General features: G+C 54.5%; 1 protein-coding gene and 1 long non-coding RNA gene across 15 annotated transcripts in view; one reads left to right on the top strand and one right to left on the bottom strand.

Annotated features, from left to right (window-relative positions):
* SLCO2B1 (solute carrier organic anion transporter family member 2B1) overlaps positions 1-24,143 on the bottom strand; it is a 47,981-nt gene extending 23,838 nt beyond the window's left edge. For 2 of the 14 annotated variants that reach the window (XR_014814722.1, XM_084975240.1), the window contains exons 1-6: positions 23,861-24,143; positions 9,673-9,803; positions 8,458-8,595; positions 6,314-6,476; positions 3,145-3,384; positions 2,829-2,927 (exon numbers count right to left, since the gene is read on the bottom strand). Coding sequence is in view for 13 of the 14 variants with exons in the window: in XM_084975240.1 (XP_084831366.1) it covers positions 2,829-2,927; positions 3,145-3,384; positions 6,314-6,476; positions 8,458-8,595; positions 9,673-9,803; positions 23,861-23,876 (787 nt within the window). In the remaining variant the exon portion in view is untranslated. Of the gene's footprint in view, positions 1-2,828; positions 2,928-3,144; positions 3,385-6,313; positions 6,477-8,457; positions 8,596-9,672; positions 9,804-14,273; positions 14,384-14,659; positions 14,930-16,195; positions 16,328-16,967; positions 17,706-18,269; positions 18,655-23,860 lie in introns of those variants that run through there. The other 12 variants (XM_084975244.1, XM_084975245.1, XM_084975247.1 and 9 more) reach the window with 12 other exon arrangements.
* On the top strand, positions 849-16,741 carry LOC102160367 (uncharacterized). The gene is made up of 5 exons (XR_014814734.1): positions 849-937; positions 1,427-2,702; positions 3,522-3,638; positions 12,096-12,555; positions 14,378-16,741. It is a non-coding gene; the product is annotated as an uncharacterized LOC102160367 (long non-coding RNA).
* Positions 24,144-25,708: the final 1,565 nt, after the last annotated feature.

Here is a 25,708-nt window from a genome sequence, read left to right as displayed (position 1 = left end):
GAGACATGAAGTGGCCTGGGCCCAGAGTCAGGAGACCCAGCTTCCAGTCGTGGCTCTGACAGTTATGCCTTGTGTGACCTTGGGCAAGTCTCTGGCCTTTCCTAGGCCTTGACTTTTTCAACTACTAAGGCAATGTGTGCTGTGGTCACTGTCATTAACTTTGGAAACGGACTGCTGGGTCTGAATCCCACTGCTAACATAACCTTTGGCAAATTAGTTAATCTCTTGATGCCTCAGTTTCCTTCTCTGTAAAATACAGATATCAGTAGCACCTACATTATAGGGTTGTTGTGAGAATCATAGAAACTAAACTATGTAAAGCATTTAGAGGAGTTCCTGTCAGGGCTCAGTGGTTAATGAACCCGACTAGCTTCCATGAGGATGCAGGTTCGATCCCTGGCCTCTCGCAGTGGGTTAAGGATCCTGTGTTGCCGTGAGCTGTGGTGTAGGTCGCAGACGCAGCTCAGATCCTGAGTTGCTGTGGCTCTGGTGTAGGCTGGTGGCTATAGCTCAGATTTGACCCCTAGCCTGGGAACCTCCATGTACCACGGGTGTGGCTCTAAAAAGACAAAAACACACAAACAAAAACATTTAGAATAGTGCTGGGGGAGTTCCCTGGAGGCCTAGCAGTGAAGGATTCAATGTTGAAACTGCTGTGGCTTGGGTTTCAATCCTAGCCCAGGAACTTTGCAGGCTGCAGGCATAGCCCCTCCCACCCCCCCCGCAAAAAAGAATAGTACAGGCCCATAAATAGTACGGGCACATAAATGCCAGAGCATGAGGTGGGAAGGTGAGCAAGGAGTCTGTAACTTTATCAAGTTCCCCAGGTGATTTTGCTCCCCTTCCAGGTGTAATTGGGACAAGATTATCCCAGATGTACCTCCTGCCTGAAGTGCTTACATCTCCCATCAAACCTACTGACTCCCTGGCAAGTCGGGTATGTCCTCTCTCAATCACCACAGAATCTGAAAACACTTTATTTCTATTTTTTATTTTTTTGTCTATTTAGGGCCATACCCGCGGCATCTGGAAGTTCCCAGGTTAGGGCTCGAACTGCCTACATCACAGCCACAGCAATGTGGGATCTGAGCCGCGTCTGCGACCTACCCCACAGATCACAGCAACACCAGATCCTTACTAAACCTCTGAGCCACGATGGGAACTCCTGCAAACACTTTATAACAATTTAGATGCATGATGACACCAACCCCGTGAGTGGGGCTGGTTCCCGGGTGCTTGATCCTGAGCTCCTCCGGGACGGGGCCCAGAGTACACAGTCAGCACTCAGCAAATGTATCTGTAAAGCTGGGAGTGGAGCTGCCTTTGCACCGATTCCCTCCTCCACTTACTATGCCCTGGCTTCCGGGTCAGGCTGGTGGGAGCTCACACTCGCATCTCTTCAAACCCTCCGCCTCTCACTTTCAAGTCTGTGCCTGCAGTGAACATGACCGGCCCCGCTCATGAAATCCCCAGAGAGAAAGAAGGACTAGGGAGGTGGCACCCTGGTCCACAGAAATGGCACATCCACCCACGAAGGTGTCACAGCAGCCAGGATGATGTCAGCAGAGCCAGAAACATAATCCCTTGCCCTGAGCTGGCGTGTGTCTGGGAAACTGATTCCCGGACTCCCAGGACTATTCCATCAAGGGAGATAGGAGTTGCAGGAGTTCCCGTCTTGGCGCAGCGAAATGAATCTGACTAGGTTGCAGGTTTGGTCCCTGACCTTGCTCAGTGGGTTAAGGATCTGGCATTGCCATGAGCTGTGGTGTTGGTCGCAGACGTGGCTCGGATCCGCGTGGATGTGGCTGTGGCGTAGGTCAGCAGCAACAGCTCTGATTAGACCCCTAGCCTGGGAATCTCCATATGTCGCTACCAACTCTTGTTCAGAGCTGCCTGGACCTGTCCTGACTTTTGCAGGCGCACTTGGGCAAAAACCTGGAGAACAAGAAACAGAATCTGGTGCGTCCATCTACTCGATCACCTGAGGCATCTAGAGCTTGCTGAAAAATCTCCAGGTGCAGGATGGGACATCTGAACAGTGGGAGGCAGAAGGCAGAGTTGGGGGATCAGAGCTGCTTGGTGACCAGCAGGCAGCTGAGATGCCACAGTGACCTGTTCTACAAAGACGCCACTCCCATGCCCCTTAGGGCACCAGAGATGGAACCTACCCAAACTCCTCCCTCCTGGCTGCCTTCAGAACAAACTTTGGTCCCACTCCTTGGGCCACCTGACTATTTCCTGGAGCAGAGACTGCTGTTCCCCAGATGGTGACCTTGGCACAGGTTGCCAGGCTCCGGGGTTGTCAGAACTGGTAGAGTCCTTAGAGGTTACCCAGTGGATTTCCCACCTGAGACAGGCTCAGGGTAGCTGAGTCCTGCTTCAAAGTTCTCTCCAGCAGGCCAGCGTCCTCTCTGCGTCATCTGGGGCTTGTTCCCCCTAAAGATGGGAGCCCTCTATAGGCTGAGAGAATATGTGGCCCTGTCTGCCCCACAGCGTATCCGAACGTGGGGCTGGGGGCCTGGGCCAGCTCAAGGGTGGAACTGGGTGAGGATCTGTAACACCAGTGATAACTACAACGCCCCATTCAATGCCACTGTAGAGCTTATGGCTACCCTCTCACCACATTCTGACTGCAGCCTTGGGAGGTGGACAGGACAGAGCATCTCAAAGATGGGAAAGCTGAGGCTCAGAGAAGTTAAGAGGTAGGTCTAAGGTCAGTGGGACTGCTGGGATTTGAACCTGGGTCCCCCCAGGCTCAGTGTCTCCTACGATGCTCAGTGAGCTGGGTCTGCGTGCTCCTGGGGACAATTGCGTGTGCCGAGGCTCACCTGCTGGCATTCGATCGATGTCCACGTAAAGGCGCAGCATGAGGCCTCCCAGCCCATAGGCCATGCCTGGCCCCATCATGGTCACTGCAAACAGGATCCCTGCAACAGGATGCCTAGGTCAGGCCCCACTGGCATGGCTGCCCGCTGCAGGTCAGCGCCTGCCCAGCCTCCCGTGAACGCGAGCAGCCCATTCCCCCGCCCCTCAGGCCTGGGAAGCTCTCCAGGGCCTCTCTGGCCACATGGAGCAGAGGTCAGGGACTTGTACCCAGCCCGACCTGGCCCCCGCTCAGAGCCCCAGGCGTGGCCGGGTCCTTACCCAGGTAGAGGGGTGAGTTGCTGCTGTGGGCAAAGTCGTCGATGTAGGAGATGCCAAAGGGCTGAATGGGCACCCCGCCCACGCCGAGGAGGGTCTGGGCTGTGAACATGATCCCTACCACGGCCAGATGCTGGACCTCCGTGGAGCCTGAGCAGCTGCTGTTGGACAGGGCTGGGGCTGGGGCTGGGGCCTTTCTGGTGGGCAGGCACAGGGATGCCTCAAAGTCCTGAGACAGGTCCGCTGAGAGGTGATAAAAAGAGAAGAGCAGTCGCTAAGACTTACAGCACTTATTGGCGCAAGGTACTGTTCTGAGTGCCGTGTGTGTAAATTATCTGACCCCGCCACAAACCCAGGGCATGGGCGCTCTCATTTCGCAGATGAGAAAACTGATGCTCAGGCAGCAACCAGCAAGGGGTGGAGCCAGGATTGGAACCCAGCAGTCCAGCTGCAAGTCCATGCTCTTAAACGGCCCTGTGCCACCTATCTGAGCAGAGGTATGTGGAAGTGCCATGGCCATGGTGGCTCCTGGGTGGGGGTGGGGTGGGGCTATTGAAGGAGGTAGAGTTTGGACTCGGGGAAGAACAAACAAGATTTTCCAGAAAGAGAAGGTGGGGAGAGGTGTTCCAGGAAGAGGTCACAGCACATGCAACACCAGGGGCTTGAAAGTTCCGCAGGGCTGTCTCAGGGTCAGGAGCAGGCTGAAGGCAGGGCCTGGACCTCAGAGGGCTCTAATGCTCTTGGCCTTCATTTTGGGAAGGGCTCGGGGTCAGCTTGGGACACAGATGCAGGGTGCAGTAAAGGGACATTTCTTAAATTAGTACCAGACATTCGTTTTCTGTAACTCACCAATATTTGGTGAGCAAACTTAAAGAGACCCTCATACTATTATTATCCCAAATGTGGGTCTAGGAGGGGCCTTCTGTCTGTGGTTGGCCCCGCCCTTTCTGAAGCCGTGTCCACCTGGCCCAGAGAGCCACTCTCTGGAGCTGGAAAAAGCCACGTGAACCAAGGGCAAGGACCTAGAGCCTCACCCGAGGCTGCATGAATTGAAGACGGTGAGACTGACAGAGGCCATTGCTCAGCCCCTCTGGGTCTTGGCGTCCTCATCTCTCAAACAAGCTTCCTCAAATTCAAGTTCCACAAAAACATGGATTTCAGAAGCAGAATGATCCAGTAGTTCAAAGCAGGGGCTCTAAGGGCCAGGCTACCTGGGCATCTCAGTGCTCCACTAGTGGCTGGCCTTGGGGAAGCCCCACCCTCTCTGTGCCTCGGTTTCCTCATTTGCAAAGTAGGACAATGATAACACCTGCTCAAAGGATGGTAAACATTAAGAGTGATGAGCGGTGCCTGTGTACAGGGCCTGCTAGACATTAGATAAGAGGATTATACAGCTCTGTCTTCTTTTTCCACCCCGGGGTCCCCAGAGCCCAGCAGAGGGCCTGCACATAACTATTAATGAGAATTAATTAATTACTATTGCTGAGGAATGAGTGAAGGAAATAGCTGTGACCGTCAGAGCAGGTGGTATTTTGGGGGTCACCACGTCTGGTTCACCCATTTGACAGATGTGGACACTGAGGCTCAGACAGGAGAAGGGCTTTGCGGGCCTGGGGTTTCCTGGGGAGTAGCAGGGCGGTGTGCAGCAGTGAGCATGAAGAACGTGTGTGATCCTGTGCGGGAAAAGCTCTGTTAAAGTGAAAATTCTGCACAGAGAAATGCGAGGAAGCATCATTCTTCAGCATCCCCATCCGGCCTCTGGACAGTTCTCCGCTCAGGCCCCGACAAGCACTCTGCCTGCCAGAACTTCCTGCCCCCACGTGGCCATCACGCATGCGTCTCCCACCACCTGATATGCCCCCTCTCTCTACCCTGAGGCCCAAATGCCACCTCCCCCAGATCACTCCATCCTCCAGTGTCCTTCCCCTACTCAGGGCTCTACGGCTCCCTGGCCGTATCCCCAGGTGCCGGACTCTTCAGCCTGTGGCGGGGCCACCCGTGCTCATGCCAACACTTGCTCCCTTGGAGCTTCTTGAGGGCTGGTCATATCTGCTCCACCTTCCACCCCTGGGCCTGGCATGGAGTAGGAGCTCCGGGGTCTGAGCTGGTGGGAGGGCGAGGGAGGAAGGATGCTTTCTGACAGCCCTCCTCCCCTGGGAAGCCTTCCAGGATGTCAGGCTGGACTGCGGGCTCCTTCCTTGGGCTCCTACAGCCCTGTCCTTCCTTCTTCACACAATTGATACCCTGGGCAGGGGAATGGGAGGGGTTATTTGTCTCTCTTCTCTCCCAGACTGGGAGCTCCCAGGAGGCAAGGACTGAGTCCCCTGAGAGGGTCCACCACAAAGTAGGCAGTACTAGGGTTTCTTGGGTGGACCCCATATGGGAAGGGGTGGTGGATGGGGAGTGGATGGGCATGTGGATGGATAGGTGGGCGGATGGGTGGGCAGGTAGGTGGACGGATGGGTGGATGGGGAGGTGGACAGATGGGTGGATGGGTAGGTGGATGGATGGGTGGACAGGTAGGTGGATGGATGGGTGGACGGGTAGGTGGACAGATGGGTGGATGGGTAGGTGGATGGATGGGTAGACCGGACAGGAAAAACTGCTTGGGTCATTCTCCAAGGGATAAGCATTCATCTGTCAAGGTGATTCTCACAAATCCCACTGGGCTAAACAGAGGCTACACTATTCCTAAAATTCTTTCATGTTTTTGTCTGTGCATTCACTCACTCATTCTTTCTTTCATCAATATCATGGCTTCTTGTGAGGCTTAAATGCATCAATACATGTAAAGTGCTTAGAAGAGTGGTGTCTCATAGGTGCTGGGTGATACTGCTATTATTAGTCCACAAACATCTCCTGAGAACCTACACATGCCAGGCCCTCGATGAGGCTGTGTTATTAATTCACCCCCACCTCAAGAAAAGACAGTGACATACAAGCAGGCCCTCACCCCTCTGCCCCACTACACCCTACCTCCCTGCCCAGGGCTGCCAGAGGACCCGCCGGGGCTGAGACTGCTGGAGGCAGTGGAGTGGGTGGGGGGGGGGGGACTAGCAGACGTGCTGGGAAGCTGGGCACATCCTGACCGACGGAAGCCTGGGGATGGGCCCTGGTGCATGGAAATGCAGCAACTCCTGTCCACCCTCAGCCCGCCCCCTGCTGCTCTTACCAGGGCTGGTGTGGTCGTAGCGATACGGCTCTGAGATGAAGTGCGGGACAGTCATGAGCACGCCTGCCACGGTCACAAGGAGAGCACCATAGCCAATCAGCCGGGGGCGATGCACTCGGCTGCCAAAATAGCTCACGAACACGATCAGGGCTGTGTTCCCCACCTGCAAAGGGATGAGGGGACCCATTAAAGTGGAGCAGGGGGCCCTCCGTGTCACCATGGCCAATCTTGGTCTTCCCTTCTATAGAATGGACTAGCTGTCTGAATACGAATCATTTGGGTCCCTCTTACAAATACCGATGCCAGGGCTTCCTAGGAAGGGCCCCACTGCTCCCACTATGGAGAGAATTGAGAGCAGCGTGGACAAGGCTAGAGGTTCAGTTTCATTCTAGAATACGGGTTGGAGCCCGGGTTAGAACTTGGGGTGGTGGGGCAGTCAAGGAGAGGGATCTGAGCTTCCGGGACGTCCTGAATGAGTAACAAAGTCTAAAGCCAGAGGACTCAGGCTTGGAATTTCAAAATCCTCAGATGTGGGTGCTGGAGGGCACTTGAGGGCATGCAGGAAGGGCAGGCTCTGTGTCGGACGCTGGGTGTGTACCCCACTCAGCTGCTTACTGGCCGATCACCAAGGATGAAATACTCACCCTCTGAGCCCCGGGTTCCTTGTCGGCCGAGTGGGGCAGAATTAGCAGAGGGCCAGTGGGAGGGCTGACCCTGGGAAGGAGGGCCATTCTCCATTTTATAGACGGGACACCGAGCCCTGGAGTCAGGGAGCGACTTGCCCAAGGCCCCAGAGCTATGTAATGACGTTCCCTTTCCCCCTCTGAGATGGGGAGTTGGGTGATAAGGAATACTGAGGCTGTGGTGCAGACCGCAGGCCTTGGTTGGGAGGAAAGTGACACATCACTTCTGGAAAGTACAGATGGCCGGAGTTCTCCTTGTGGCTCCGCCATAACGAATCTGACTAGTATCCATGAGGATGTGGGTTCGATCCCTAGCCCTGCTCAGTGAGTTAAGGATCCAGCATTGCCATGAGCTGTGGTGTAGGCCGGCAGCTGCAGTTCCGATTCAACCCCTAGCCTGGGAACTTCCATATGCTGCAGGTGTGGCTCTAAAAAGACAAACAAACAAACAAATAAAAAAGACAAAAAAAAAAAAAATGGAGTTCCCATCGTGGTGCAGTGGTTAACGAATCCGACTAGGAACCATGAGGTTGCGGGTTCGATCCCTGCCCTTGCTCAGTGGGTTGGGGATCTGGCGTTGCCGTGAGCTGAGGTGTAGGTCACAGACGCGGCTCGGATCCTGCGTTGCTGTGGCTGTGGCATAGGCTGGTGGCTACAGCTCCGCTTAGACCCCTAGCCTGGGAACCTCCATATACCGTGGGAGCGGCCCAAGAAATGGCAAAAAGACAAAAAAAAAAAAAAAAAAAAGGCTAGATAGCCAAAGGACCATTTTGTATTGTTTCCTGGTTACTAATCCGATTACACTGTGCTAATGTACTCTATTCTTTTTGTTACAGATTATCTTAATGGTAGGCCAGGGTAATAAAAGAGATTAAAGAATTCAAATAATTCAAAAAAAAAAAAAAAAAAGGGCGGGGAGAGAATTTTACAGAAATCTGCAGAGGGTGGGGTAGAGAGAGAGGGTTCTGTGGACAGCGGCCTTCTCCGAGGGTGCAAACATCTGGTGGGGGAGGGGCTGGGCACAGCTGGACTCTGATCTCCAAATCCACCCAAAGCAGCTTGTCTACTCCCCACTGCTTGGCCCTCCGCCCAGAGGCAGAGGCCCGTGGATCCTGGGGCACCTCCAACCCTGGCATCCTCCCCGCCCCCCCCAAGTCTGCCTTGGATCTGATCTGAACCTCTCCCACTCCTGTGGAATTGACTGCCTCTGATTCCCTCCTGGGACAGACACTAGCTGGGTGCCTGGAAAAAGCTAAAGGACCCGAAAGGAGAGTGGGTGGATATGGGGACCCTGGCTAGCTCTGAAAGCCTCCCCCGTCCCCGTGCCCCAGCAGAGTGTCCCCAAGGGCGGCTGGGAAGTGGTTGTGATGGGGTTGCACGTGGCACTGGGAGGGAGGGGCTGGGGTGGCGGGGGTGGAGTCTCCGCAGGGTCTGCCCCTGAGGCTGCCCCGGGGCCAGTACCTCGTTGAAGGCGGCCAGCAGCCCGGAGGTCTGACTGGAGAGGCCGAAGCGCTTCTCCACCGTGGAGATGGAGCTCTTGAGGTAGCCGGAGATCATGAGCTGCGCCAGCTGCAGCAGGCTGTGACACAGGACGAAAAACTGCGGGGGCCCCCGCGGGGGCGGCAGCAGCGGGCGGGGGGGGGGGGGCAGGGAGACGGGTAGGGAGACAGAGATGGAGATGGAGGGAAAGTGAGGCCATGAGGTAGAGAAACAGAGAAACGAGCCAGAGGAGACAGATAGGCAGCAGCAGAGAGACGGAGGGAGGCAGAGACCAGAGCAAAAGGGGAGAGAGAGAGAGAGTTAGGGAGCAGCACACGGCTTCTCACCCGGGCCTAAAACCTGGAAAAGCCGTCCCGGGTGCCTGGGGGTGTGGTGGGCACCGGGGACCCACATGAAAGCCAGAAAGCAGGGTCTTCATGGGGCCCAGAATGGTGGGAAGCTCTCTGCCCCTCAGAGCACCCGTCACCAGGCTGGACTGGAACCCCCTCCCTGTTCCACCACTCTGCCCCTTTCTCCAGGAAGCTCTCTGCCCCACTCTGTGCTCTCTGGAAGCTCCCCTGGGCGGCCACCTGCACACAACAACCCCCCCCCAGCTGCCCAGCCCCACCCCACCCAACCTCACCCACATACCCCACCTGCCTGCAGTTCTACAAAACTGGCAGAATTTCTAAGGAAAAAAAAAAAAACTTGCTTCAAAGAATTAAAAATAGAGTGTTTATGCCAGAGCTTGAAAAATAGTCTTTGTTCTTGGTTTCCTCATCTGTGCAAGAGGGTGACATCCCTGCCTTCCTGGGTTGCTGTGAGAACTAAAGAAGATCATGCGGGAAAGATTCCAGCGGATGCTTGGATGTTTAGTGCTGCCCCTGGCGGAGCCAGAGCTCCCAGGATTCATACAGGTTCAGGGTCACCAAGGTCCTGCTCTTTCCTACTAGAAAAAGAGGCGGCAAAAAGACTGGCCCCTCACTGCCCCACAGAGAAGCCCCTCGGGAAGGAGAGAGCCTGGGCCTGGAACCGAGCTAAGGGCTGCTACCTAGATCACTGCCACCCATTCTACAGGAGAGGAAACTGAGGCTCAGGGAAAGGGAGCAATGTGCTTGGTGTTTCATGGCCAGTAAGTGGTAGAGCCTGCCCTGCCCAGCTCGGATAACCCCGCTCCTGCCAGGCCCTGAGAGGTACCTTGATGCTGTGGAACACACTTGGCCTCAAGTCCTGAGGATGCAGGCTGGCTTTGCCTCCAGGTGTGTCTTCTGTGCCCATCATGGCCTTGGTGTCTTTGTCTGGCACCTGGAGCGCCTCACCCACTGGCCCTGTGGGACAGACAGCCGGGGGTGAGAGTGGAGATGACCCAAGCAGCCCAAGGTGTTTCAAGGGGTGGTGAGAACCTGTCAGCCTTCTTGCATCGTAGGTGCTGGAAGGGCCCTTCCTGAGAAGGTGGGTGTGTGCTCCATATGCCCACGCTAGCCAGATCCCACTGGGACCGTCTAGTGATGCCTTCATTTCATTCCTAGCATAAAGCATCCTTCTAAGGAGAAGATGCTGCCACACAAGCTTTAAGCTGTGGCCTTACTGTAGAAATGCACAGCCTTAGCCGCCCTGGGGCCTCTAGCTGTGAGACATCCAGGGCTCATGGAGGCTGAGTCTCGGTCTGAGTCTGTCTTGCTCAGTCTAGGATCAGAGGTCTGGGACCAGGCGTAGGGTCAAGGCTTGGTCCAACGTCAGGCCATAAAGGCTTCACCTAGGGTTAGTTTTGGAGAAATACCATCACCTGCACAGGGCACCAGACTACATGTAACCACAGAGCTAACCAGCCCAATGCCCAAATCATGCAGGAACCGTGTTGCTGGGCTGTGCAGAAAGGGCCCTCAGAGGTCACCCCATTTAACCCCTGCCCATCCACCCCTGGTCAAAGAGAGGCCCCAAGTGTGGAGATGCCTCAGGAGGCAGAGCTGGGTTAGAACCTGGATCCTCGGCCCCATTGCATGTACCTCCCATGGTAACCGCGGTAACCACGTCAGGCTCCCCCTCACTGCAGCCCTTTCGGAGGCATCTCTCAAGGTCTCCTGACATGTAATCTCAGCGAGGAGCCAGAAGTCTGGCCTGGGGAGATTCCACCCCTTCATTTAGAATGAAAACCACCTGCACCTCCTGGCAGGCCAGGCCTCCTTGGCCTTCCTCCCCTCCCGAGGCCCCACTTCCTGAGGAAGCCTCTCCATTGTGTCAGATCCCTCTCAACCTGGCAGGAGCTTCCCCTCATTCAACAAACTCCATGGGGAAGCTGAACACTGCCCTGAGGACACTTCTAACCCAGAGCGGGGAGGTGGGGACTCCCACTCCATCTCCAGACCTGGAAGGCAAACTCAGGGAGGGGGGTGACAGAGAACCGCCACCAGAGAGGGTTTTGTGCTCCTCATAACGAGGTACCTGGAGCCGGAGGAATTTTTAAAAATTAAGATATAATTCACATACCATAAAACTTACCCTTTCAGAGTAGACAATTCAGTGGTTTTAATATATTCAAAAAGTCATATACCGTCACCACTACCTAATTCCAGAATATTTTCATCACCCCAATAAGAAATCCCATACCCATCAGCAATCATTCCCCATTCCTCCCTCTCCCAAGCTCCTGGCAACCACGAATCTATTTTCTAGCTCTCTAGGTTTGCCTGTTCTGGATATTTCATATACATTCATGTAAATGAAATCATTAAACATGTGGTCTTTTGGGACTGGCTTCTTTCAGTGAGTATAATTTCTCACAGTTCATCTACGTTGTGGCATGAATCAGTACTTCATTCCTTTTGATGGCTGAATAATATTCCAGGGCATGCATGTGTATCTATCACATTTTGTTTATCCACGTATCTCTTGATGGACATTGGCGCTGTTTCAGGTTTGGTGAACACGCATACACAATTTTTTGCGTGGACAGTTGTTCTCAGTTCTCTTGGGTATACAGCCAGAAGTCAGGCTCTTGGGTCACATGAGTTAACACTCGATGTTTAACTTTCTGAGGAACTGTTTTCCAACACTGACACTCCTGCCAGCAGTGGATAATGGTTGCAATTTCGCCACATTCTTGCTAATACTTATTATGGTCTGTCTCTTTTTTTTTTTTTTTTTTTTCAGTTCTTTCACAATCTATCTTGACTTATCATGGGTTTTTTTTTAATTTTTTTTATTTTCCCACTGTACAGCATGGGGGTCAGGTTATCCTTACATGTATACATTGCAATTACAGTTTTTTTCCCCCATGTCTCTTTGTTTTGTTTTGTTTTTGTCCTTTTGCCTTTTCTTGGGCCACTCCCGCAGCATATGGAGTTTCCCAGGCTAGGGGGTCGAATCGGAGCTGTAGTTGCTGGCCTATGCCAGAGCCACAGCCACGCAGGATCCGAGCCGCGTCTGCAACCTACACCGTAGCTCACAGCAACACTGGGTCCTTAACCCGCTAAGCCAGGCCAGGGATCGAACCTGCAACCTCATGGTTCCTAGTCGGATTCTTTAACCCCTGAGCCACAACGGGAACGCTTGGTCTGCCTCTTTGATGAGAATCATCCTCATGAGTGAGAAATGCTATCTCATGTGGTTTTGATTTGCAGTTTCCTAATGACGGATGAGGTGGAGCATCTTTTCCTTGCTTATTGGCCATGTCTTTGGGAAAATGTCCATTCAGAGAGCTTGAGGAATCTGGCTGAAGAAATGGAAGCGTGTGTGACTAGAGAGATGTCCCTTTTCAGAGGCCTGAGCACTCAGAGGAAACAAAGGAGATACTGAAGCAGAAGTAACACCTGCCAGGGAGAGCTAAGTGATTGGCCTAGGTAAGGGGCGTGGAGGGGGCTCTGTGGAGACCCCTTCGAAGGAGAAGAGAAGGTCCAAGCCAATGTGGCCTCAGGAGACTGATGGGACCGTTCCTGAACCCCGGTTCCTCTGACCAGCAGAAACCAGTCACGGATTCCAGCCCAGATCCTGTGCGGGCTCATGTGCCTATTCTACATGCTCCTGAAGCCTTGTCCACAATGCGCTGCCTCTGTGCTTCTGCGGAGGACCCGAGGCTCGCAGGTAACTAGCTCCGCTGGCTCTCACTGGCGCAGGAACTCAGGCCCAGGTATTACCCTCAAGGGGCCAGGCCAACCAGGTGATGAGGCTGGAGCAGAGGGTGGGAGGGCAGAAGTCCCTGACCTGGATCCCCAGCTCTGAAAGAAACCCATGGGATGGATGAGGGAGGGGTCAAAGGGTTACTGGGCTAGCGTAGACCCTTCCATCTCCCTGTGGTTCAGTCTAGAGTGTGCGCCTCTGTGTGGACGAGGGAAGACCTGGCCCCGTTCCCCGGGGTTCTGGGAGCAGCCACCAGTCAGTGGCCAGTCAGTCACTAACCAGGGCTGGTCAGATGGGTCATCAGCCCCCTTTTAGTCCTTCCTGTGAGCCGGAGGCCGCCACAGAAGGGCTGGTAGTAGACGGTCTGACCCCCCGATAAGGAATAGAACTCCCTCGAAAGGAGGGTCCCGAGTCCAGGGCTGTGTGTCCACCTTATGTGCTGTCTCTGAGGCCCTTCCTGTCCTGGGAGGGTTTTTTCAAGGACCAGTCCTGACAGGAGAGAGGGCAGCTGAAGAAGTGAACATGGGCCGGGCCAGGGTGGCCTACAGGAATGAGGGGAGACGCAGGGAGCCAGGCCCCAGGAAAAAATTCCAGCCTCTCCCTCTCCTAGGTGGGCAGTCAGTTTTGGGGGCCCCAGGAAGGCCAGGTGGTTCCAAGGGCTGGCAGCCCACAGCCCCAGAGCTGCCAGGCAAGGGTCTGTGTGACTGTAGTGGGTCACGCAGCTGGTCACAGACACAGGCACCCTCATGTCCATCAGCTGGCAGGTCACCAGTCCACTAGTCCACTGTCCTTTAGGAGACTTGTCTGCTGGGGCTGTCAGTTGACCGCCTGCCTTGCTGCTGCTCAGCAAGCTGGTCAAAGAGTGACTTTGAAAGCCTGCCAGCCTGAGACCTTCCGATTAGTCTGAGACTCTGGGGGTCTGCCAGGCAAAGGGTCTGTCTTTCCTTTGACCAGGAATCTGAGTCTTCAGGGAAGGGGCCAGGTTCCAAGAGCAGCCTGACAGGGAGGGCTGCTTTTCTCGGCCTCTTTCCTGGAAAGGCTCAGAGGCCTGCCTTCCCCAGCCACCTCCCAGCTACAAAGAGCAAACCTCAGGCAGATCTGGGGCTGCAGGTAGGTTTCAAAGTCCTCAGACCTGGGTCTGAACCGCAGCCCCATCACTGGTCTGCTCTCTGAGCCAGGATGTGGGACTGTTCCCTCTGTAAGGTGAGGAAGTAGCATCTATGTCAAGCAAAGACAGCTCAGTGCCTGGCTCAGGCCTGGCACACAGTAGGTCGGTCCCCTGAGGGCGGATGCTGTCCCCTCTCCTGATAACCTTCAAGAAGCTCCGAGGTTCAGGGCCCAGCTAAACGCACTTCCTTCCAGGCAGGCCTGGCTCCTCCACATCAGGGCCCCCCTGTCATCACCGTCACTCCTTCTCTGGGTCATCTCTCCGCTCCCATCCCAGCCCATCGTCCGCAAGACCCAAGGACCTGGACCCCCTCCTGCCGTGCACATACTCTAGCTGGGGAGGCAGCTGCCCAGACTGGAATCCTCCAGCTGCAATCCCTCTGTGCGGCCTTAGACCAGCAGCCCCTCTGCCTCCTCGTCCTCAATGCAGGGATGGCAATCCCCACCCCACCCTGCAGAGAGCACCTGCCGAGAGCCAGAAACTTCCACACCCACTCAGCCTGGGCATGCCTTACCGACTATGTGAACTTGACTTTGCTTTACCGCCTCATTAGCACTTTTTCTTCTTACTGTTCTTACACTGAGCAGCCCCAGCAAATGGTTTGATTTTTTATTACAGGAACTTCTGGAAAGACAGAGCGACTCTTCAAGGGGAACCATCAACAGAGTGTGCACCTCAGATTCTTGGACTATCTTCCCCCCAAATCCTCGCCTTGCTCTTTCTACCAACACAATTTTATCATGATTCTTTCCCAATCCGAGGCAAGCCTCCCTCCCCCACCCCCCTCCCCATCCTGCAGAGCCGGCCTTAAAACAAACTTCCAAATTCTCAACAAATATTGACCTTTCCTCCCCACTCTGAGACACTGCCAAAGCTTGGAGAAGTGGTGGCGTCCCTTACCACAGTAAAGAGACTTTGTCTGAGCGGCAGAGTGTGTCAGGAATGTGCAGGGAGCCAGCAAGGACATAATGCATCATAGGTGCACCGTCAGCATGGTTCTCCTCCCTGTCAAGTGCAAACACCTCGCCTGCCTCCGTCCTTGCTTTGGGACCTGAAGGAGCGTGGCCGAATCTAGAACCCGGGAATGGATGGAGAGGAAGTTCCATCCTGGAGGGAGAGGGGGAGCGAGGAGGGCTGGCTCCCTGGCTTGGCCCCACCCCCACAGGAAGTGGGAGGATGGAGGACTTTGTCCTGGGGTTGTGCTATGCGCTGGGCTGGGCACACGCACCCATCCTCTGAGCAAACCATTAGGGTAGGTGCTATGAGGAAACTGAAGCAGGGAGAGGGGATGGGCTCTTCCAGGTCCGGGGCTGGTAAACGGCAAAGCCTGGGCTGGAACTTAGATCTGCCTGTCCCCTGACACCACAAGGTGGTAGCTGCCAACGATGGACTTAGGACAAGTGGAAAATGCTCCTCAGGTAGCCATTTCTTTTTTCTTTTTTTTTTTTTTCTTTTTTTAAATGTCTTCCTTAGGGCCACACCTGCAGCATATGGAGGTTCCCAGGCTAGGTGTCTAGGTGTCCAATCAGAGCTGTCGCCGCTGGCCGATACCACAGCCACAGCCACTCGGGATCCTTAACCCACTGAGCAAGGCCAGGGATCGAACCTGTGTCCTCGTGGATGCTAGTCGGGTTCGTTAACCGCTGAGCCATGCAGTAGCCATTTCTTATTCTGGTCCAGCTTCCTTCCAGTGAATTTTCAAAGGGGGTTGTATGGAGATAGTCAGCCATTCCACCAGCTGACTCTTTTTAAAAAAATTTTTGGGCCATGCCCATGGCATGAGGATATTCTCAGGCCAGGGACTGAACCCGAGCCACAGCAGTGACAGGGCTAAATCCTTAACTACTAGGCCACCAGGGAACTCCCTACCAGCTGACTCTTGAGCAAGTCAGTCAGTCAGTCACGGGTCGGTAAACACCTGACAGGCCTCAGAGAGCACGGTCCGGGCGAGGCGGGACAGAGAAAGGTGCTGAGAAGGACGTGTGGCTCCCGTCTGGGGGACGTGCTCATGACAAAGGTTAAGACTCTTAACCAGGGCCCAGGTTTGAACTCTGAGGAGGGATGTGGTGAGAAATGCCGAGAGAACCTGGGAGGGTTGTCGCATCCTGAGGGCTTAGCCCAAGGAGGGGTAGGCAAAGGCCACATTTTCTCCAGAACTTTCCAGCCTGTCTCTCAGCAGAGACAGCACAGACTAGGATCACGTAGACCCAGTGTGGCCTTGGGCCAGCAACGAGACCTCTCTGAGCCTCTGCAAAATAATGTCTCGCGTCTCACAAGGGTCCCATGGGATGAAGTTCAAACTCCGAGATGTCCCACATTGTCGTCTGGTCAGTGTTTGCCCTAAATTCGCCAGGGAGCAATTTCCAAGCCTGGGCACCAGGCTTCAGAACCTACCATCCTCCTGTGGGACACTCAGCCCCAGTGTTATTCTCTCACCTCCTCCTGATCCCCGAAGAGGCACAGGCACATCTGGAAGCTTCCTTCCGCTGTCTCCTGTCTGCCCTTTCCACTCCTTCCCTGCCTGCTGCATTCTAAGGCCATTTATGGGTTTCTTTTGATAGTCTCCCCCTGTGAGAGAAAGAACGACCTCTCGTCAACACCTGCCACCACACACGCTTTGCTGGGGCCATCGGAGGAGCCAGCAGAGAGAGAACACAAGGCAGAGCCCTGGCCAAAGGCTCCATATGCAGCTGTGTGAACTGTGCACCATGAGGTGACCAGCGCCCTCTGGAGTTGTGCAGCGCATAGCAGTCCCGCCTAAGGACATCTGACTCTCAGATATTTTTCTTGGCCTTGCATAATGCTGGCTTGCTGAGTGTTTTTACGTTAGTTGCCAGCATCAGGAAATTTCATATAAAACTCCCAACTTTTGTTTTTTCTTGGAAGATTAGTAGATCTGGCAACACTGGGCCCACATTTCCAGTCGGGTTTTTTTGTTTTGTTTTGTCTTTTAGGGCTACATCTGCTGCATATGGAGGTTCCCAGGTAGGGGTTGAATCAGAGCTGTAGCTGCCGGCCTATGACAGAGCCACAGCAGCACAGCATCTGAGCCACATCTGTGCACCACAGCTCACGGCAACGCCGGATCCTTAACCCACTGAGCGAGGCCAGGGATCAAACATGCTTCCTCATGGATGCTAATCAGATTCATTCCCGCTGAGCCACGATGGGAACTCCTGGGCCCACGTTTCCATGTGAAAACACTCACCTGGTCTCAGACTGCCGACTTTCATGTGGCGATTTGGCCTGTCAGAGCCCCTTTGGGTCCACCTGGCCTACTTTAGAACCCTCTTCGCCGGCCTTTGAGCTTCCCCATCTGTGCCCCATAGCAGCCCTGGGCCTGAGGCGTCTGCTGGCCAAGAAGCCAGGGCTGCATTAACCCTCTGAGAGGTGAGGCGACAAAGCCAGAAAGGGCCGTGACTTGCCCAAGGTCGCCATGGAGGGGACAGAGCTGGTCTCTGCTGGTTCTAGGAGTGAGGATGAAGATTAGTTCCATACATCCTGACAGCTCAGCAGGGCAAGTGGCTGGGGTCCCAGAAGCCAGCAGCCCAGGGCTCTGCTTTCAGGGAGCTCCCAGGGTGTGTGTGTGTGTGTATGTGTGAGATGGTGAGGCAGACATTTAACAGACATGTGCTCACTCTGTGACACAAGGAGTTCCAAATCTATAGAAACATAGTGAGAGGTCCCAGCCTACACTGGAAGGTTCTAGAAGGCTTCCTGGCAGAAGAAACATCAGAGTAAAGGGCAGAAGTATGCAAGTGCAAAGACTGCTCAGGGAACAAAGAGTCCAGCAAGACTGGAGCGCCGGGTTCAAGGTGAGGAGGTGATGCTGAGATGTTGGAGGGGCTAAGCTCTGACCGCCCTTGAACACCAGACAGGAGGGCTGGGCTTTGTCCTGAGCCCAGTGGTGAGGTCTGATGTGGCTTCCTGGGAAGGCGTCAGGTGCCTGCGGAGGGTTAGTGGAGACGTCAGGATGGGCGCTGGGGCTGGGGAGACGGCAGGGGTGGAGTCCAGGGGACCGAGTGACCGGAGGGCCTGGGCCAGGTCGTAGCAGTGGGGTGTAGAGTAATGAGCTGATGGCCCCCGGGGAGGTGGGAGGGCTAGGACTTGGTGGGAAAGCAGGTGGGTGGGGAGTAGGGGGGACTGAGTTGTCCTGGGGTCAGGGAAGCGGGGAGAGGTGAGGCTTGGGTCTGTGTACCCCATTGAGGGCAGGTTTTAGGGTGATGGTCTCAGATGTGGTGAGACTGGGCTGGTGAGAGTCTCTAGGGGGCGATGGCCAGGGGGCTCTCAGTCTGGAAGGCCTGCAGGCAGAGACCGAACAGGAGGCACACATGGGCAAACTCGCCTTGAGAGGGAGCAGCCCCCACCATACGACCTGATGGAGGAGGACAGAGCAAGAGAAGGAACCCATCCTGCCACCACAGTCAGGGGCCAACACTGAGCGCGTGGGGGGCGGGGGGGCGCGGTAGTGTCACAAAGGAGCCGGGATGTTTCTGGAAAACCTACCAACCTTATACCTTCACACCAGAGCGCAGAAAAGGAAATATTCCCAGCAGCACTGGGCCATCCGTCTGTCACAGTGATGGGAGAGACCGCTCTCCAGAGGTGATGGGGTGGGAGGAGGCCGACCCCTGCCTCCAGCCCCTCCTACCCCCGAGATTGTCCTGGGCTCCCCAGGCCTGCCGGCTCCCCTGCCTAGCTCCGGAAGCCCATGCCAGCTGCTTCTCCCTCCGCAAACCTCACCCCTACTCCTGATCCAGGTCCTCAGCCCTTTTTCAGGGAGGCCAGGCTAGTCACCATCCTGCATGATTTACGTTCCCCTCTTACCTGCTTGATTAGCCAGTGGACTCTCCCAGACAGAGGCTGTCCTCTCCTGGGTCCTGATGGAGCCTATCAAGTTCCTGTTGAAACCCTCTGGGCCAGAAGACTTTGAAATCAAATATTTGTTTTGCCCCACGGTGGCTCTGACCTTGAGAAGTTGATTTAGCCTGTCTAAGCCTCAGCGTCTGCCCCCGAGCACAAGCATTTTGGGTAGGATTAAAGGAAAATGCCCTGCCTGGTAGGCTGTGGTCCTTAACAACGGCTAACCCCCTTCCCCCCAACCCCATCTGCAGCTTGGGACTCCAGACACCTCAGCCTCCAGGAGGTCAAGGCCACCCCTAGTAACCACTCTTCTCTGGCCCCAGGAAATGCTTGCCATTCGCCAAATTCATCCTATGCTTTTTCCGCTTCTCAGCCTTTGCATGTGCTGTTCCCTCAGCCCGGAGTGTCCTGCCTTTCCAGCAAACCGCTTCTCATCTTTCAAGCCTGGCCCGCCTTAAAAACATGATGGTTGAATTGAGCTAAACTGAATGAGGGAGAAGAAAAAGTTGGGGTGGGGGTAGGGGGTTCTGGGGAAGCAGGGGCTGCAGTGTGGGCCTGGGCTGGGGTGGGAGCCGTGCGGGGACACTGAAGCTTTCACTTCCCAGTGTGGCCTCACGGGCGCGGGGTGAGGGTGGTCTCTGGCTTTGGACTTGGCTGTCATCTTTGGGAAATTCCTCCTAGCAAGACCCTTGGATGGTCTCTTGGGAGGACAGCATGCGGCAGGCATCCAGCTGTTGCTTTCTGGTGGTTTCCAGGCTGGGTCAGAGACCTTGTGCTGGGACTTTCTAATCCCGATTCTGGCCCTGACTATCCCATCTAGACCCGAGATGACCCAGGAGACAGTGATGGGGGGGAGGCGGCAGAGCCCTGAGCCCACAGGGAATCTGGATCAGCCTCTTTAGGCCTTAAACACGGCACCTGAGGCTCAGAGACATGTGGCTATTGACTCAGGCTGCAGCAGCTCTCCCCAACCACGAGTCCCAGCTCATCTTTCTTTGTGCTCACATTATTCCCCAAGGCCCCATTGCAACCCCCCTCACTCCTTATCATGAGTCTTGAGTCCTCACTAAGAGTAGGCTTTCATGACTGACAAGGGATTAATCTCCAAAATATGCAAACATCTCATGGAGCTTAATATAAAAAAACGAACAACCTAAGCAAAAGAAATGAACAGAAGAATTCAACAGCAATGTCTCCAAAGAAGACAGAGAGGTGGCCAAAAAAAAAAAATATATATATATATATATATATATATGAAAAGACGTTCAACATCACTAATTATTAGAGAAATCCAAGTCCAAACTACAGTGAGGTACCACCTCACACCAGTCAGAATGGCCATTATCAAAAAATCTACAAACGATAAATTCTAGAAAGGGTGTGGAGAAAAGGGAAGCCTTCTACACTGTTGGTGGAAATGGAGGACAGTATGGAGGTTCCTTTAAAAAAACTAAATATAGAACTACCATATGATCCAGCAATTCCACTCCAGGGCATCTATCCAGAGAAAATCACAATTTGGAAAGATACATGCATCCCAACGTTCATAGCAACACTGTCTACAATAGCCAAGACACGGAAGCAACCTAAATGTCCATCAACAGAGGAATGGATCAAGAAGATACGGTACATACATGCAATGGAATATTATTCAGCCATAAAAAAGAATGAAATAATGCCATTTGCAGCATCATGGATGGACCTAGAGATTATCATACCGAGTGACGTAACTCAAAGACAAATATTATGCACTATCACTTATATGGGGAATCTAATAAAAATGATACAAGAGATCTTATTTAAAAAACAAAAACAGGAGTGCCATTGTGGCACAGTAGAAATGAATCCAACTACTATTCATGAAGATGTGGGTTTGATCCCTGGCCTCGCTCAGTGGGTCGGGGATCAGGCATTGCTGTGAGCAGTGGTGTAGGTTGTGGACGTGGCTTGGATCCCCAACTGCTGTGGCTGTAGCTCCGATTTGACCCCTAGCCTGGGAACTTTCATATGCTGCTGGTGTGACCCTAAAAAGCAATAAATAAATAAATAAAATTAAAAAACAAACTCACAGATTTCAAAACCAATCTTATGGTTACCATAGGTGAAACTGTTGAGGGGCGGGAAGAATTGGGAAAGTGGGAATAAGGTACACACACCACTGTATAAAAGAGATGATTAATGAGAACCTCCTGCACAGCACAGGAAAATCTACTCAATAGTTTGTAATAACCTATATGGGAAAAAATATGGATATATTTGGATGTATGACTGACTCACTTTGCTGTACACCTGAACCTAATACAACCTTGGAAATGAACTATACTCCAATAAAATAAAATTAAAAAAAAAAAAAGAGTAGGCTTTCGAAGCAGGTTGGAGGAAAGGGAACAAGGTCATGGGGTGGGGATGGGGGGGTAGGAGCATGGGGAGGCAGGAGGACAGCATCTCTGCTAAGCCTTCCCCAATAACCCATCTCTGCCCAGCCTGTACAGAGTTCTGCGGCCTCAGGAATGGCTCATGTCAGATCCTCTCCCCAAGAGGCTCCCAGCCTGGTAAAGTAGGCATTGTTTCCCATCACTTCAAGTATTAGTGCTTAGGGCTCTGGGCTGCAGCCCAAGAGGGGGAGCAGGAACTCAGTTTACCTCCTCTGTACCCCTAGGGTGTGGCTGAGGCCTAGACTGGCATGGAAGAGGGAGCCAAGGCTGCTCTTACAGAGAGGCCGTCAATATTTCCTCCAGGGACAGAAAACTGAGCTTCTCAGCACAGGAAGGGACCTAGGGACCGCTTCAGCTGACCCCTAACGTCTAGCGCACAGGTGAAGAAATGAGCCCCAGAAAGGGACAGAAGTAGACTGGGCGCTGGCTACCTGGCACCCATTTGCAGGGTTTCAGCAAGCTCACTCGCCATCTGGTTCCCAGCTGCCCGAGAACTGGCCCATCAGGCAAGGCCTGGCCTGGGAGGAATAATGCCTCTGCCCGCTCCCCAGCCACTAGCTCCCAGAGAACAGCTAGCTTTGTCTGGAGGCAGTGGAGGAGCACACAGGCGGGTGGAGGCTCACCAGCGTGGGCTGTGTGGCCGGAAGAGAAACTGCTGAGGGCAAGGGCATAGGACGGAAAGGGCTTTGGCATTGGGCAGACCTGGTTCTGGCCCCTACTCTGCTGCTTGTTTGCTGGGTGACCTCGGACAAGCCACTTGCCCTCTCTGAGCATCTGTTTCCTCACACATTAAAAAGGGGCAGAGCATGGCACTAAATTCTCATAAAGCCAGTGATGCAGCGTTGCAATTCGGACCTGGTTCTTTCCCTTGCCCCACCTCCCTGTCCTGGGTTGGCCCACATTTAGGTCTAGGACAAAAAAGAGCAAAAGAAACAACACCAGGCACAGGGAAGGGTGAACACAGAGAGGGTCAAACAGCATATGGGAGAGAGGTTACTTCCAGCTGGGAAAATCAGCCTGGAAAGCTTCCTGGAAGAGGAGGAGGAGTTAAAAAAACAGGGCAAATTTCACCAGGATGGAATGTGGGCAGGTGTCTTCCAGGTAGAGCTAAAGCCGAGCGATGAGGCAGAGGTAGGAAAAGGTAGGAAAAGCCGGCTTCTCTGAATCGCAAAGTGGGAATAGCCTAGGGAGAACATTTTCTCAGGCCCCTCCTCCACTGATAGGGAAGCGCTGCCTGTTGCCTAAGGGCACGTGGTGAACGGCTGGTGGGGCCTGGCCGAGGGCCGGATCGGACCCTGATTCCTCTCTCTCTGGTGCCTGCCCCTGGCTGGGACAGCTGGCCCCTCTCCCTCAGGAATGGGTCCCTTCCCAGGCTCCAGGCTGGGTATCCTGCCCCGCCTGCATCGCCACATTCCCCAGAAAGAGTGCACAGGGGAAAAAGCCTGGCCACAGCTCAGGTTGGGGCTCAGGAAGGGAGGCCAGAGGTGGCTTCTGGTGGCTCAGTGGGGGTCAGCCTCCTGCTGCACGTGTGGGAAGTGGAGGGGCAGCGAGAGAATATTCTGGAGCTGCGCCCTACCCGGGTCAGGATGACAGCTGGAGGATCAGCGCAGTACAGCCAAAGTCACTAGATTCTTCCCGTATCCACGGGATCACCGACCCTCTGACGCCAAGGCTGACTGGGAATTGGGGTTGTCAGTGGCCCATCTCCAAACCAACCCACCCAAATCTGACCCCGCTGTCACCTCTCCTGGAGGAACTGCAGAGGGAGCATCCAGCCCTACCCTGCCTTCCACGCCACAATCCTCAAGCCGTGGCTGCAACACAGCCACGCCTGCCTGCTCGGCCAAGGAAGCCCTCACATCGTGCGTGCCCTGGTCGCAAGTCCGGCCTTGCCTGAGCAGGCGGGAGGCACACGGATGGCTGGAGGGAGGCCAGAGGTGATGGCCACAGCGTGTCCCGCCCCAGAGCCACTGTGTCTGAAGAGCCTTTGTTTCTTCCACCTCCCGCCTCCTGCCCAAGAAATGCTCCACTGGGAGCTCCGTTTCCAGAACCACGGCCCTCTCCACATGGTGCTTTGGTCACATGCCAGACTTGGCTTCTCAAGGCTTCAAGCCACCTCCCCTGCAGACTCCTCCCACACCACCGCCACCCGGTGCCTGTAGGGCTCTGCAGGTCGCTCTCTGCATCAGCTCCTTTGCTGTGCTAATCTTTCCGCTTCTCCGCCTGCAGCTCTGTCTCTCTTCTGTGGCTCTTTTGGTCTGGTTCTCTCTTTCTCTCACTGCTCTGCTTGTCTTTATTTCTGCTGGTCCCTCCCGCAGCCCCCTCTCCTGCTGGTCGCCCCTGTCCCTGCAGATACTCCAGCTGACACCTGTCGATCTTTGTCTCCAGCTGTCTCTGGCCTTCTGTCTCAGCCTTTGTCTGACTCCATCTATCTCTGGATTTGCTTCGTCTCTGACTACACGTCTATCTGTTTTTATCTGCTTTGTCTCTATCTTTGCCTGCTTCAGAGAAGGAGCAGGGCTCGAGGAACTGGCAGGGGGCCTGCTTTCCAATCCCATCTTGGGAGATCAAGGGAGAAGAGAACCTCAGGGAGGTCAGGCTGGGTGCCCTGCCTCCAGCTGAGTAAACAGCTAGTCCTGCCCCTCTGGTCATTATTCATTCAGCACGCCTGCCCGCTCTAGGTCCAACCACATGCCTGGCTCCCCGTAGGGACCTGCAAGCCCCCTGCTGTGCACAGCACACTTGCGTTAGCTCTGTAGCCTCACCCTTTGCAATGCCTCTCCCTTACTTTGTCTGGACTTACCTATCCGGGGTCCCATGACTTCTGGGGTGCGCTGTTTCAATCTCAGGACTGGAGCTCAGCAGGAGAGAGGAAGCGCAGACCTCTCGAGGGCTCCTGGAGATGGGGATGCCCGGCGTGGGGACTCCAGGCACCAGGTCGGTCGATGCTTCTTGGCCACACAGGACAGCAGCCACCTCTCAGCCTCCCACCGAGTACGGGCTAAGAAGTCCTGCTCAAACTTGACTGCACTCCCCAAGTGCCTATGTCACTTGTTCCTTCTCTCTCTCTTTCTCTGAATTCCTCTGATTTCTGGCCAGGGCAGCCCGGGGCTAGAGTTGTGTAGGAGGCTGGGTCTGTTTAGATCCAGCCCCACGGATGGGAGGAGGCTGCTGACTAGCCTCCCCTCCGCCTGTTCCTTCCCAGCCCCTAGGCTTGGCATTTCCCCTGGATGTTTTCTCCTACTAGCGGTGGAGCTGGAGCCGTGAGGGGCCCCGCAGAGGGGAAAGCGGCTGGGCCGGGCCCTCCCAGGCCTGGGGTCATTCAGTGCTGATTTTCCTGAGTCTCCTCTCTGCACCCCCATTCTCACTCCCAGCCTCCCCCCCACCAAACTGTTGTCCCCGTCCTGGTACCTTTCCCACCCTCCATGAGCCCCAGGCAAGCCCCTTTCCCTCTCTGTCCCCCTTCACAGAACCTCTGTCCCCCTTAAGCTCTCATCCTCTCCCATCGAACCCCAAATCCTGTCTCCTCTCTGGGCTCCACAAACCCAGAGCAAGGAAGGACCCTATCCCCTGGGAATCAGAGTGGCCAGCGCCTGCAGGAGGGATGGCGGGGTGGGGGATGGGGGTGGGTGGGGGGCGGGGAGGGGTAGCAGGGGATGACTCATGGTAGCAACTCCCTAAGTAAGACGATCTCAGTGGAGGGGGCTGGAGAACAGAAGGGCACATATAACACCGGCCCAGGATTTTGGGGACTGTAGCCTGAGGATGGAGGCCTTGGAGCCAGACCCTCTGAGTCCCATCTCAGCCTTGTCATTTACCAGTCAAGTGCCTCAGGCAAGTCCCTGCACCTCTCCTGGTGTCAGCTGCCTCATCTATAAAGAAGGAGCAATCGTCCTCCCTTGCAGGGCTGCTGTGCAAGTTCAGTGAGTGAGAACGAAGCCAAGCCTGAGGCCCGGAGCTCTGAGAAGGTAGCAGCAGAGATGGGGCTCAGAACAGGGCAGCAAGAGGGACAGCAAATCTGGTTTGCTCCTTCCAGGTTGCTCAGCACTTTCACGCGTGAGGTCCTGTTGGGGCCTCCTAGTGGCAGAGGGCGCCGGGCACCTCTTCCTCCACTTTGCTGATGAGATGTTGAGTCTCAGTAACCATCCAGAGGCCACCTTTTAGTAAGTGGTAGGGTTGTGCCTTGAACCTCTGATGCCAGGAACCAGGCTTTTTCCTCTGCCCAGGCTGCGATTTTCTGAGGAAGACCTCTGGGTTTCCCCAAATCCAAGATACAGAAGTGAACCCAACTCGCTTCTGAGAATAGAGTGATATGAGGAGGTGGAATTGGAGTCCAGCTTTGGAGGTGCAATGACAGACAGACATCAGCCCCACTTGGCTCCTAGTGGCTGTATGGGATGCTAGAAGGAGGTGGGGTGTATCTGAAATAATCAGATCAGCCTGGCACATAGTAGGCCTTCAACTGATACTCATAGTGTGAATCTCCGAGAATCCAGAAATTGGAATGGAAGACCATCACTTGGGGAAAGGTCAACAGTTGGCTTGGGTTGATAGAAAAACCAGACCCCCATCCTGCTTAAAATCAGGGTCTCTTAAGCAAACTGGCCTAAGAGCAAATTGACTCTCTCTTTAAATCCTTCAGACTGAAGTC

This window comes from Sus scrofa, chromosome 9 (genome assembly GCF_054392235.1).
Source record: "Sus scrofa isolate SSC_HxYL_T2T_F1_AM1 chromosome 9, Sscrofa_HxYL_maternal_Yorkshire_Landrace_v2.0, whole genome shotgun sequence".
In the NCBI taxonomy this organism is placed as follows: Eukaryota; Metazoa; Chordata; class Mammalia; order Artiodactyla; family Suidae; genus Sus; species Sus scrofa.
Note: the sequence above shows the minus strand (reverse complement) of the source record. Positions and strands in the feature narration are given on the sequence as shown.